This window comes from Pseudochaenichthys georgianus, chromosome 24 (assembly GCF_902827115.2).
Source record: "Pseudochaenichthys georgianus chromosome 24, fPseGeo1.2, whole genome shotgun sequence".
NCBI classification, from domain to species: Eukaryota; Metazoa; Chordata; class Actinopteri; order Perciformes; family Channichthyidae; genus Pseudochaenichthys; species Pseudochaenichthys georgianus.
The window spans coordinates 25,427,722-25,441,506 of NC_047526.1; the positions used below are offsets into that span (position 1 = coordinate 25,427,722).

Genomic DNA, 13,785 nt, shown 5'->3' on the forward strand with positions numbered 1-13,785 from the left:
ACACTGGCAGCAATATCCCAGTCAGTGTCCTATAATAGGAACAAGGAAGGAGAAGTAATACAACCATAAACTCCCCCTCTCTCCTGCAAACAAATATGTAAGTACACAGGGACACGCACGCACACAATCCCTATTGGCTTGCGTTGCAACTCTGAGATAGAGAGATGTCTCACTCCAGGGGTGCAGTATTGCATTGTCAGAGGTGTGTGACAGATATTAATGTCATGTCGGAACATGATGGATGGAATTCCTTTATGATGAGGCTCCCTATCTCTGGCTCCGTCTCCTAGAGCCTGGCATGCTGCAGACAGCTCTTTAATGAGCAGTGGAAGCATCCATATCCGCTGACAGGCCTTCCTTAGCCTAAAAACACTCTGACGGACACTAACTCTGAGGGAGATGGGGGAAGTATACGACAGAACGCTCAGAAGCCTGGTACAAGACAACAGGAAACATGGAGTAGACAGAGACATGTTTTCTTTAATTATGAATGAGATGGAAGTTAACATGATATGTTGTATGCACACACACATCACCTTCCTCATGTCCTTTTTCTTTATAATTTCTTGGACATGCTTCAAATTCCTGATGACAGGAACATATGACAGAGCAGTGATGATACCCCCTGTTCATTCATTATCATGTGTATGCTGTCTATCTCTGTCTTTCTTACTCATATCACATAATATTGATTGTGTGATACAATAGCATTGTTCCTGTTTGATAGACAGTGTTTATAATCAGTTGTTGATGAGTGTTGTTGGTACTGATTACCTGTCCATTAAATAAAAATGGTTACTGATTAGAAGAATCTGAAATTGTTCAGCTACTGATTGCTACCTGCATGACTTCTAAATATAGGCTACAACACATTGGATAATTACAGACATGTTGATTTATACAATTAGGTCTAGCCTTCGGAGAAAATAATTATTAACATTAGACTTTTGTCGGTATTGTTTTCAATACTTCTCGATATTACACAAAGGAGCCACTGTTAACTTGCTCATTACAAAGACTTTGGTGAGCCATCATGTCATAGGAGACTACAGTAATTGCAGAGAAAGAGACGTAAATAAAGAAAGATAAAAGCTTACAAATGTCTCATAAGTAACGGGGGGGGGGGATTGGGGGGGGGGGGGTATTATTACATTAGTTGCTTCTGAAGATCTACAGTGAAGCTGAGGTGACACCTAGTGGTGGAAACGGTAACAAGCTGCTGTAAAATACTTTTATCTTTTACCTTAAGGTCCTTTATTGATCCCAGTAGTGAAGTTTCATCTTGTTTGTCGCCCTCCAGGGTGATCTAAGGTCAGGATTAATAACACAACAGATTCCCTGGTCTTGTCCAAGGACAAATCAGCAGGACGTGATGAACACTGGTTCTGTGTTCAAAGGACGAATCATCCCAGATCAGAAAAGACCCCCGGTGCTTCAGTAATCTAGCTCTGGTTCCTGCATGTAAATTACAGGTGTCGTTAGCAGAGTGTTTCTGCTTCGTGTTTTTTTCAGATGATATGCGGTTCCTGGCCAGAATTGAACCTGAGTTATATAATATTCCTTAAAGTACCAGGCCACGGGACACAAAGACCAATATATTGCAACATATCAGACTTGTCAGGATTAGCATGAAGCCAAGGCTTATTAATCATAACAGAGACAGGTATTCAGTGTCTGACACTAGGTTATATATTATTACAAAAATAATAATGTCTCTTCAAAGAGCAGTCATGGTAAAACCCCAGAACAGAACAATACATATCATAAGAGATGATGGTTGTGAAGTAAGTTTAAGAAGGAAAACTGGAGCTTCTTTCTGTAAGCTGCATTGATATTATGTTTTCACTATAGTGTATAAGGTGTATATAAGCTAATGTATCTGTACTGGGATAGTTTTCACCAGTTTGGCCATTATTTACCCACTCAAATCAAAGACATACATACACATCACCTTCACAGCTCACTTAAAAACATGGTTCACTGAGAACTACACCTGCACACACTAGTCTGTGTTGAGTATGGCGTGAGTATTATATGTTGTGTTACATGTTGTGATCATGGATGTTGCCCCTCGTTTCTGTTATGTGATTGTGATGTGCTATATGTGACATGTACTGTATGTAGTAACGTTTGTTGTTTATTGTTCTCTTTTATCCTCTCGCCTGTATCTACTTGTCTTTCATCCTTTTTATTTTATTTTATATTTTTTATAACTAATGCTGTTGATATATTGTGATTTTAAGGGTGTCTATTACCATCTGGCCGGGGACAACAGCTGGAAATTAGCCATGTCGGCTAAAGCTGCACCATTTAATGTTTTTGTGACAGTTCATCGATGGGGACTGTCCACGACACTATAAATAAATGAACTAAACTAAATTAGGTGATAAATAGAAAGTTCAACTTAAAATTAAATGTACTGTAGGCGATTGAAAGGGTGATATTCTGTATATCAGAGGCACGGATACACCTTTTTCTGTTTCTATTTTCCATTTTGAGTTGTTGGCAACACAAACATTCATCACACATGCTATACGTATAAGGATGTATGGATAATAGTAAACAAAATGATGTATTGGAACACAAATGTCACTCCAAAGTATGAGTTTCTTTTATCTGCCTCTGTCTTGAGTGTTGATCCATTATAAAACACAAGAGGGCGCTATAGTTCCATAGGTGATCTTGAAAAAAATTCTAAGCTTCGTGTGCTCCATCTTGGAGAACATAAACAAAGGAGTCTTGCATTTTCTGTTTCATGCTGTGTATTCTGTACATGTAAGCAGAATTACAACAGTTGTTCTGATAGTTACAATACAAATAAGAAAACAGTTCCCCAGCCGTTGTCCTGCCTTTCTATAGTCAGAAGGAAAACCCAGAATTAAGAATTCTGAGCCCAAACTGAGGACAGCCCCCAGCTCAGTACAGGTCAGTAAAGCGTACAACTATTTCCTTTCTGCAGGATATTAACACCTGCATATCTGTCCATCACAGGCCTCACCTCTCAACAAGTGAAATCATCCACTTCCTGTGAGCGCCCTCTCACTCACCTCTACGCTTTATTGTTCATCTCTGATGTGTGACGGCGTGCATCCGAGAATGTCTCTTGCTGACGCATGATTGGTAGAGCCCCCTGCTGCGCCCGGCTCCTCCAGGAAGTAGGCTTTTCTATCCAGTTCCTGTCTTCCTCGCTGACCCCGCAGTCAAACATGTGCATATTTACAGGCAGGGGAGCGACGGGAGAAACACTTTAAATTCAGATAGAGGCTGAGCTTAATGGCTGCATTGGAGGGACAGTGATATCTGTTGATTTCTGTTTGATCGTTCCAGGAAGGCCTGGGAAGAGAAGAGATTATAAGTAGGAGAGTAAGCGTATGGCAGGACTGGTGAGGTTGATAGGGGAACACTGGGTGGAAGGGGTTAGAGAAAAAAGTATTGCAGCCCTGTCTTTCAGATTCATCATGTGTGTAACAAAAAAGGCTTTATGGTTGTACTATCATTCCATGTTGAGTTCAGCATTAATTGTACAATGTAGAAACCCAATAGCAGCCAATTCATTGAGAGTCAAGCCTCTCTGTATCATGACCACATCTCTTCCTCACTTCAGAACCAAAAGTGGGTCCATTCTCTTGTTCCCCGTCCGATGAAGAGAGGAAAGGGCCTTGGGCCTGGAGGCAGGAGGGTAAATATTTGTTTTGTGGTCTCTCTGTTGAGCTCCAGACCTCTGTGTGCCTCTTAAGAAAACTTTCTCTCGCACGGGAGCAACCAAAGCAAACAATCGCACGTCACGCCGTCTGGATCGCCGTGGACCCTCGTGTGTTTGTTTGTTCAGACAGCCGCCATGACAGACGGAGGAACACTGGGAAGGAAGAAATCTGAAGAATGAGAGAGAGAGAGAGAGGGAACAAGAAGTGAGGAGGAGGAGGAGGAGGAGGAGGAGGAGGAGGAGGAGGAGGAGGAGGAGGAGGAGGAGGAGGAGGAGGAGGCCGGGCTGTTTCGTGAGATAGTGGACTGATGAAGGCACCACAGATGGTGGGCTTGTCCTATTCCCAAAAGCTTTGCTCACTGCAGACATGGGTCGAAGAGTATTTAAAAATAATTCTTAGCATATGTTGTAACCTGCTTGGAGTCTAAAAAGACGAAATACATCACAAAGGAAAACAGGGCCGAAAGGACATTTAAATAACAGGAAAGTGTTAGAAAGACAGACATGCAGACTTCACTGTCACTTAAGTCTCTATAAACATATTGTAGGGTTCTGATCAGTGAGCGTACAACCTCATTATGAGGAATCTAAAATATTGTTTCGAAATGGTAACATTTAGGAGATGTATAGTCTTAACATGTTCGTTCTAAATCTTATAATGTGAACATTTTAGATAAAAAGTACCATCTTAAGTGTACATCTGTTTGTGTGTGTATGTCTTTGCATCTACACACATGTGTAAGTGTGTGTTTGTGTGTGCCTTACTCCCTCCTCCCCTCAGCTTAGGCACATTTTGTTGTGTGGGGAGCAGAGGGGTTTGAAGGAGCAGATCAGAGGACGCTGTAGAGGCTCACTGAGCACTGGGGTGAGATTAGCTCGCTCACAGAGGAATCAAACTGACCTGGGAGGCATGCCATCAGAAGGACAGATGGATAAGAACTATTGACCTGCTGACCTGCATCAGATTCTCACTAACTCATGCTAATTCACATGCAAATTGGTACAAATGCCCACTCTGACTTTTTCTCTCTTCCCCTCCGCCAGTTTCTCTCTACTTCCATATTATTTTAGTTTTTCTTCTTGCGCACTAAATCACAACACTTACTGTGCATGCATACAGAGACATACAATCCATACACACACACAGACATAAACACACACACTTTCACACCAACATGCAAACGCATTCTCCCATGTGGCGTGCCCTCATGGTGGTCGGTTGCACTTCTAAAGGCTTAATCTGTTGGTCCCACCTCCCTGGTTAAGAGAACAAAGGCCCCTCTCCCCTGACACAAAGGGACTCACACACCCCTACACACACGTCCGATTTCAGCCCCAGACGGACCACCCATCTTTGAAGACCATAGCCTCACACAGAGAGGGGAGACAGCACCAGAGGCTGTGTGTCAATGACAAGAGTGTCGAGCAACTCCTATTACGCCGCTCCATACATTAAAGTCTCCTTTCCAATTTTTCCCAGAGTGGGCAGTTCACACACTCTTTGAGGGCATTTTGTTTTTGTGATAGAAAAGGCGATCAAGGGACACCATGTTGAGGAGTCCCTGATCGGCTTTGATCCAAAGGTTTGCGGGATATGTGGCCCCAGTGGTGGAGAGATTAGATTGTCTCACCACCGAACAGAATTATCGCCTTTCTTGAAAAGAAAAGGATCAGATAGACAATTATTCTTTAAAGAGCAGCTATTCAAGAAAACCACTTTAAAGGTCAGTAGAAGCTGTACTGGAAGATGTCAGTCATGCTTAAAATGACGAGGTTTTCATTATGCATCCAATTGCAGACTGTTGCGTTGTGTGTTGATTCAATTTTCCCTTTGGTATTTTATAATGGAATTGAATACTTTTTGGCGCATGCTGATGTCATAGGCAAGTTACCATTCCTGCTATCCAGCCAGCTATGATCTGTTCAAAATAAACAATGCCAAACAACACTACCAGGCTCTAAGACCGTGGATAAGCAAAGCCAATACTGTGTTAAACCTGACATTTTCAAATGCGGCATTAGGTTCTTCAAACAGTCCATGTAATGTTAACGCAAACAGAACACACTTATTCTAATGTTTCTAAAACACGAGTAACGTTTATTTCCCTACACTCTGAAGCTAAATTAGCAGAGTAAGGATGTGCTTGTGGTTGAGAAGTTTCATGTAACGATGAACTTGCAACTTCAATTCCAGCAGACAGCTTTGCATGTCATCTGTCTTTTCTCAAATGGAAACACTTCTTTCATGTGGTTCTCCAGTTAGTGTTGATTAAAGCAATACTATTTTCAGTGCATGCTATACTGGCTGAGAAACTTGAGTACTCCTGCTGCTAAATCTATTGTTCTTCTTGCATCCGACGCTGTCTTTTTGACTTAACAGTTACACAAATGGAGTCAAAGGTGAGCTTTACAACATGGAAGTAGCTAAGGGCGTTCAAATGATGCACCCAGAAAATCTGAACTTCCCAAACCTTGGTTGTAAGTAAGCAAAACAAATTCAATTTTCCCTTGCATCCCAAAAACATGTTAACAGAGGATGTTTGAAAGCTTTTCGGTTTTGTTGCCTCTAAGCGAATGGCTGAGTGATTGTAAGTCAGGCTTTTATTGTGAAAAGTAAAAAGTGGTAGAGTTAGGGGTAGAGCTGTAATGCACTGCCAAAGAAAATGTAAAAAAGACTAAGAAGCATCCATGTTTTTATTTGACTACCTGCGTTAGTAAAGGTGTTACTAGTATTATTTGGAAGGGCGGTCATTACGCAGTACTGGTACATGTAGGCACTGTAGGAAAAGTGACACTGATCGGAGAGCCACATGAGAGAGCTGAGGTTTAACCTTGATTTCTCAATAAGAAAACAAATAAAGCAAAAATTACAAACAAATTACATTTTAGAATCTGATCAGATGTCAGTCACTCGCACATTACATTACATTACATTTTACTTGTTAAACGCTTTTATCCAAAGCGACTTACTCAATACTGTGGACAATCACCACATGAGCAATTTGGGGTGAAGTGAAGTGACACAACAACATGCTGACTGCAGTGGGGTTTGAACCTGTGACCCCCTGATGCCACCACCAAGGCTCTGTCCACTGCGCCACACGGCTCCTCGCACATACTACGTGATTTAAGGTAATCATACCCCAAAATACATCTAAAGTGTTAACTAGTTCTCCTAAATAATAGTTGCAGTGCACATTTTCACACATCGATAACACCTTTCAACACAACCCCAACAGCCGTGTTCTCAGTCTGTGTTTGATTAGTCCTCCCGTTAGTATCTGAGGAAAAACTGACTCACGTGCATATTGTTAAACCACATGCTTTCAAATAGTTTTTCTCTTTGAAAGGGTCCATACTTATTTTTAGATGTTCATGTGTGTCTTAATGATTGAACCGACCATCCCAGCAGAGAGCCACATGCTGGATATTCCCCCATGGACCACGCCGGTGTGTGCCATGAGCCTTATGCCGCTCCATTGGCTGAGTAACTGCATTTGTTTGAGCTGAGCTTTCTTCCCGTTTATTCACAGCCTCTGCCGAGTTGCCAGCCAGATCTACATAATCCGCAAACAATTATCATATTTGCCTCTGCGGACGACTCAGGTTTTTGTTTACGGATTCAAAATGAACAATTTACACAGCTGGGTTTGTAGCGAACACCTTTCTTGGCTGGCAGCGCTCCATCTGGAACCAAATCAGGAGGTTTGGTAAAAGATAAAGGAGGCAAACGTAAATGGGTCTTTGACAAATTGAGAAAATATTGTGAGTGAACTTAAGGATTTCATGGATATGAAACTAAACAATCAAAAACTAGATTGCATAATTCAGATGTTAAAAGAATATTAATGCAACACCAGTGGACTATATTCATTATCCTTGAAGATGGAGCATTTTCTCAAAGAATAATCAAATTGCACACATGTGAAGTTAAGTTTCTAATAGTTGGACAAATATAGCAAGTGGGTTGAATGTATATATATTCATGAGCTGGCCTTTTCTGTGTCAGCGACTGAGCAATAATACCTTCCTTGTGTAAACCATGTTAAATGAGGCATAGTTGTAAAGGCCATTAAACTGCCAAAACACAGAGAGACGTTTTAAGCTCATGCTAAAAATAACCTTTTGCTTATTTGCATTTTGAACACAGTTATAAAAGGTCAGGAGAACATGTAGACGTAAGTTGTCAAATCTGAAGTATGGCTTCAAATGTGTTATCAAGAATGTTTACCGAGTTGTATAATTTACGTCAGAGGATCTGGTGAGGATCTTTTAGCACCAATGTCAGAGTCTCAGTTCTAATGCCAAACAACTAGAAAGTCATTCTTTAAATGGAATACATGTGATTTAAAGTGTGTTGGATTTGTTTAAGTTACACTAAAAAGTGCCAAAAGTGTCCTTTCTGTGCAATTATTTCTTCAAAGAATATAGTCTATGTATGTTATGAAAGGTGTTGTTTAAATCCAGCGAAAGAGGGAGTTAATAAGAATGAGAAGCTGTATTAGATAATAACTTATCTATAAAAACTCAGGTTTATTTTAAACAGCATTGAAAAAGTATTTAAGTCCAAAAACCAACTTTAGTGTAAAGAGTGACCTTTCTAACACCATCAGTTGTTTCAGAAAATAACACAGTGGTCATTGGATTTATAACCAAAACATTTACAATATATTGTAACTTTAAAGCAGTAACCAAAACAACAATTTATCCCTAAACCTAACCAAGTCCTTTATGTTCCTAAACCAGATCATGTATAGGGTTTGATAGGAACAGACTAATTATGTTTTCAATCAAATAATGCTGATGTCAGATAATAAAATGCCTTTGAGTTGTTCAAGAGGATAAATAACATTATGTTGATGTTTCCACTACTGGTTCGACCGCTCCCCTTGCAGTCAACATGTTGAAACATCCTTGGGCAAGATACCTAACCCCAAATTGCTCCCGTAAGCATGTTTACGGTAAGTGTATGTCAATCGCTTTGGATGAAAGTGTAAGCTAAATAAATGTAAATGTTCTATTAGCTGTATCTGTTGTGCCCTGCTAACAACCTCTACCCTTTCCGCTACACTGATTACTACTTTATACTAGAGCGGAATACCAAATGGTTGTAAATTAGCATTTACCAGAACAACACATCTTTCAGTTATACTCTACTTACTTCAATCCAGGTTATTTAAATGCACTGGAGCTCACAGTACTGTCACATACAGGCCAAAATAAACTGTAAATGTATTTGCCAATGCTGTTTGGCCAAGGAAGGATTTGGACCCTGGATGTATTGGGCAACAGGTATTAGTTTGCCAGCTGTGCTGATGATGCCAAGTCATAAATCTGGGTGGAACTGTTTGGCAAGCAGCTCCATGTATCAATGTGCAACTCGATTTTGACAGGATAACTACTGGTGACTTCTAGAATTGTGTGAGTAACATTCTGTTTTTAGACTTCTCTGTTTCAGTGTGTGTACTCTGTATAAATGCTCTGTCGTTGATCTGACTGAAATTGTGATTTTAAATCTCAAAACCGCTACAGTATCTGTCAGGCAGAAACTTGGGACAAGTAATTTGACTGAAACCTTAAAACTGAACTAACTGACTGCTAGGGTTAACTTTGATTTAAACATTTGTAGAATACTAAGAGCTTTATTGAGTAGGTGTAACTGTATTAAGGGTTAAACTCATAACTTTATAACTTAGGGTTTAATGTAATTGTAAAACCATTGGGCCACTGAAAAGACAATAACAACTCAGGAGGAAGCCAGTCTAGATTTCCTTTTGAGGGCCACCGGCTGCAAAGAGTTAACTAATTAAAGGGACGTGGCCCCACAGCTGTGAGAACTCAGCAATCAGGTGTCCATTTTAGGTAGCACTTTCCTGGAGCGTCAGCGTCAGACAGATGAAGACTGACAAAGACAAAGGAGTCATGCTGGAGTCTCTAAGACTGACACAGACATTAGAGTCATGCTGGAGTCTCTAAGACTGACAAAGACATTAGAGTCATGCTGGAGTCTCTAAGACTGACAAAGACATTAGAGTCACGAGGGAGGCAAAGTGGAGGCAAATCCTACTTTGATTGAGCTAAGTATCGCTGGTGTTTTATTTTATTTGGTTGTTTAGCCCCTCAGGCTATAATCATGTGTATTTTCTCCATTCCTGTTTATGTGTCTTCTCGCAATTATCACTGGCCCCGTGTATCTCGTAATCGATATAACCGGCCTGCTCTCGTCTATCCCACATGCTCCACTGACATCCAACATCTAGTTTCAGGCGGCCTGTGGAACTGCCAGTGAGCTGTTCCTAAGGCTGACTTAATATCTGGCTACGCCTCCCTGCAGTCTCTGGATTTCCTTGCTCTCACTGAGACGTGGATTACTCCATCCAACACATCCACCCCAGCAGCTCTCTCCACAGCATATTCCTTCTCCCATACACCCAGACCCACTGGCAGAGGAGGTGGCACTGGTCTCCTGCTCTCTCCCAAATGGAGCTTTTCCCTCTCCAAGCTACCTAACTTCACTCCTTCCACCTTTGAATTCCATGCCGTCACAGTAACCCATCCTATACAATTAACCATTGTTGTTCTCTACCGTCCACCAGGCGCCTTGGGGGACTTCTTGGAGGAATTAGATAATCTCCTCTCACACATCCCTGAAACTGGCCCTCCCGCTGTACTTCTCGGAGACTTCAACCTCCAGAGAGGGAAGACATCTGAACTAACATCTCTGTTAACCGCCTTTGCTTTCTCACTGTCTCCATCCCCACCAACTCATAAAGCTGGCAATGTCCTTGATCTCATATTCTCAAGGAACTGCACTACTTCTAACCTCTCTGTAAACCCGCTCCACACCTCCGATCACTTCTTCATTTCATTCTAACCCTTTCCAAACATAACGAACTAATCTCTTCTCATCCTGCACCTGTCCGCCGTAACCTTCGTTCCCTCTCCCCCTCTACCTTTGCCTCATCGGTGCTCTCAGCCCTCCCTTCCTCTGACTCGTTCCAACTCCTCCCTCCAAACTCTGCTGCAGAAACTCTCCTCTCTACTCTCTCATCCTCTCTGGACTCTCTCTGTCCTCTCACATCTCGGCAGGCTCGTCAGTCCCCTCCTGCTCCCTGGCTAAATGACGCACTGCGTGCTAATAGAACCGTCCTTCGGGCAGCAGAGCGGAAACGGTCGAAATCCAAACACCATGACGACCTCCTAACCTATCAGGCTCTCCTCTTTCTCTGCTTCGATCTCTCAGGCAAAAAGCACTTTCTTTCAAGATAAGATCCAATCTTCCTATTCCAATCCTAAAAAACAATGGCGACATCAACCAGCTCTGACTGGGGGATCCCAAGGCGCTCCCAGGCCAGCGAAGAGATATTATCCCTCCACCTGGTCCTAGGTCTACCCCTTGGTCTCTTCCCAGCTGGACGTGCCTGGAACACCTCCCTAGGGAGGCGCCCAGGTGGCATCCTAACTAGGTGCCCGAACCACCTCAACTGGCTTCTTTCGACGTGAAGGAGGAGCGGCTCAACTCCGAGTCCCTCCCTGATGACCGAACTTCTCACCTTATCTCTAAGGGAGACACCAGCCACCCGGCGGAGGAAACCCATCTCGGCCGCTTGTATCCGCGATCTCGTTCTTTCGGTCATGACCCATCCTTCATGACCATAGGTGAGGGTAGGAACGAAAATGGCCCGGTAGACAGAGAGCTTTGCCTTCTAGCTCAGCTCCCTTTTCGTCACAACGGTGCGGTAAAGCGACTGCAGTACCGCTCCCGCTGCTCCGATTCTCCGGCCCATCTCACGCTCCATTGTTCCCTCACTCGAGAACAAGACCCCGAGATACTTGAACTCCTTCACTTGGGGTAAGGACTCATTCCCTACTTGGAGTGGACAGTCCATCGGTTTCCTGCTGAGAACCATGGCCTCACATTTGGAGGTGCTGATCCTCATCCCAGCCGCTTCACACTCGGTTGCGAACCGATCCAGTGAGTGCTGAAGGTCGCAGACCGATGAAGCCATTAGAACCACATCATCTGCAAAAAGCAGTGGTGCAATCCTTAGTCCACCGAACTGCAGACCCCCTCCCCCACGACTACGCCTCGAAATCCGATCCATGTATATTACAAACAGGATTGGTGACAAAGCGCAGCCCTGGCGGAGGCCAACCCTCACCGGAAATGGGTCCGACTTACTGCCGAGGACCCGGACACAGCTCTCGCTTTGGGAGTACAGAGATTGGATGGCCCTGAGTAGAGACCCCCTCACCCCATACTCCCGCAGCACCTCCCACAGTAACTCCCTGGGAACCCGGTCATACGCCTTCTCCAAGTCTACAAAACACATGTAGACCGGATAAGCGTACTCCCAGGCCCCCTCCAGGATCCTTGCGAGAGTAAAAAGCTGATCCGTCGTTCCACGACCAGGACGGAATCCGCATTGTTCCTCCTCAATCTGAGGTTCGACAATCGGCCTGACCCTCCTTTCGAGTACCTTGGAGTAAACTTTCCCGGGGAGGCTGAGTAGTGTGATGCCTCTGTAATTGGCACACACCCTCTGATCCCCCTTTTTAAAAAGGGGAACCACCACCCCTGTCTGCCACTCCTTCGGTACTGTTTCCGACTTCCACGCAACGTTGATGAGACATGTCAACCATGACAGTCCCTCAACACCCAGAGCCTTCAGCATTTCCGGGCGGATCTCATCCACCCCCGGGGCTTTGCCACTGTGGAGTTGTTTGACGACCTCAGTGACCTCCCCCCGGGAGATTGGTGTTGATCCCCCGTCATACTCCAGCTCTGCCTCTAACATAGAGGGCGGAGTTGTCGGGTTCAGGAGTTCCTCAAAGTGTTCCTTCCAACGCCCCAACACTCCTCTGGACCCTATCCCTTCAAACCTCCTTCAGACTATCGCTCCTGATATTCTACCGTTTCTCACCCATTTCATCAACACTTCTCTAACTTCTGGTCACTTTCCAAACAGTCTCAAGGAGGCAAGAGTAAACCCTCTCCTAAAGAAACCCACTCTCAACCCGTCTGATGTTATAAACTACAGGCCTGTCTCTCTCCTCCCGTTCCTGTCTAAAACACTTGAACGCGCTGTCTTTAAACAACTCTCCTGTTATCTCCATCAGAACAACCTTCTGGATCCGCACCAGTCTGGTTTCAAGGCAGGTCACTCCACAGAAACTGCCCTCCTTGCTGTCACTGAGGAACTGCACACGGCTAAAGCAGCCTCCCTCTCCTCTGTCATCATCCTGTTGGACCTGTCTGCTGCATTCGACACGGTGAATCATCAGATCCTCCTTCACACTCTTCAAGAACTTGGAGTTTCAGGCTCTGCACTTTCCCTCCTCACCTCATACCTCAAAGACCGCACCTACAGGGTTACTTGGAGAGGGTCGGAGTCCAACCCTTGTGAATTAACTACAGGGGTCCCTCAGGGCTCTGTTATTGGTCCCCTCCTCTTCTCCCTGTACACAAACTCGCTTGGATCTGTCATTAGCCCGCATGGTTTTTCATACCACTGCTACGCTGACGACACCCAATTAATTCTGTCCTTTCCCCGCTCAGAGACCCAGGTCGTTGCACACATCTCTGCTTGTCTAGCTGACATCTCTCAGTGGATGTCTGCTCATCACCTCAAGCTCAACCTTGACAAGACTGAACTGCTTTTCCTTCCGGGAAAAGATTGTCCCACTCTTGACCTAACAATCAACATCGGCACCTCTGTTGTTTCCCCGACTCAGACTGCAAGGAATCTGGGCGTGATCCTAGATAACAACCTGTCCTTCACTGCAAACGTCGCTGCTACAACCCGCTGCTGCAGATACACGCTTTACAACATCAGGAAGATACGTCCCCAGCTGACCCAGAAAGCGACGCAGGTTCTGGTCCAGGCTCTCGTCATCTCACGCCTAGACTACTGCAACTCCCTCCTGGCTGGTCTACCTGCATGTGCTATCCGACCTCTGCAGCTCATCCAGAATGCAGCAGCTCGTCTGGTCTTCAACCTTCCTAAATTCTCCCACACCACGCCGCTCCTCCGCTCCCTCCACTGGCTTCCGGTAACTGCTAGAATCCACTTCAAGACAAT

At 44.1% G+C, this 13,785-nt stretch overlaps 1 protein-coding gene across 1 annotated transcript in view; it reads right to left on the reverse strand.

Annotated features, from left to right (window-relative positions):
* The window catches only part of LOC117440396 (uncharacterized), a 44,893-nt gene extending 41,679 nt beyond the window's left edge, over positions 1–3,214 (reverse strand). Inside the window, exon 1 of the mRNA XM_071201919.1 lies at positions 3,112–3,214. Coding sequence (XP_071058020.1) covers positions 3,112–3,214 — 103 coding nt within the window. The remainder of the gene's footprint in view (positions 1–3,111) is intronic.
* Between the last annotated feature and the right edge of the window lie 10,571 nt (positions 3,215–13,785).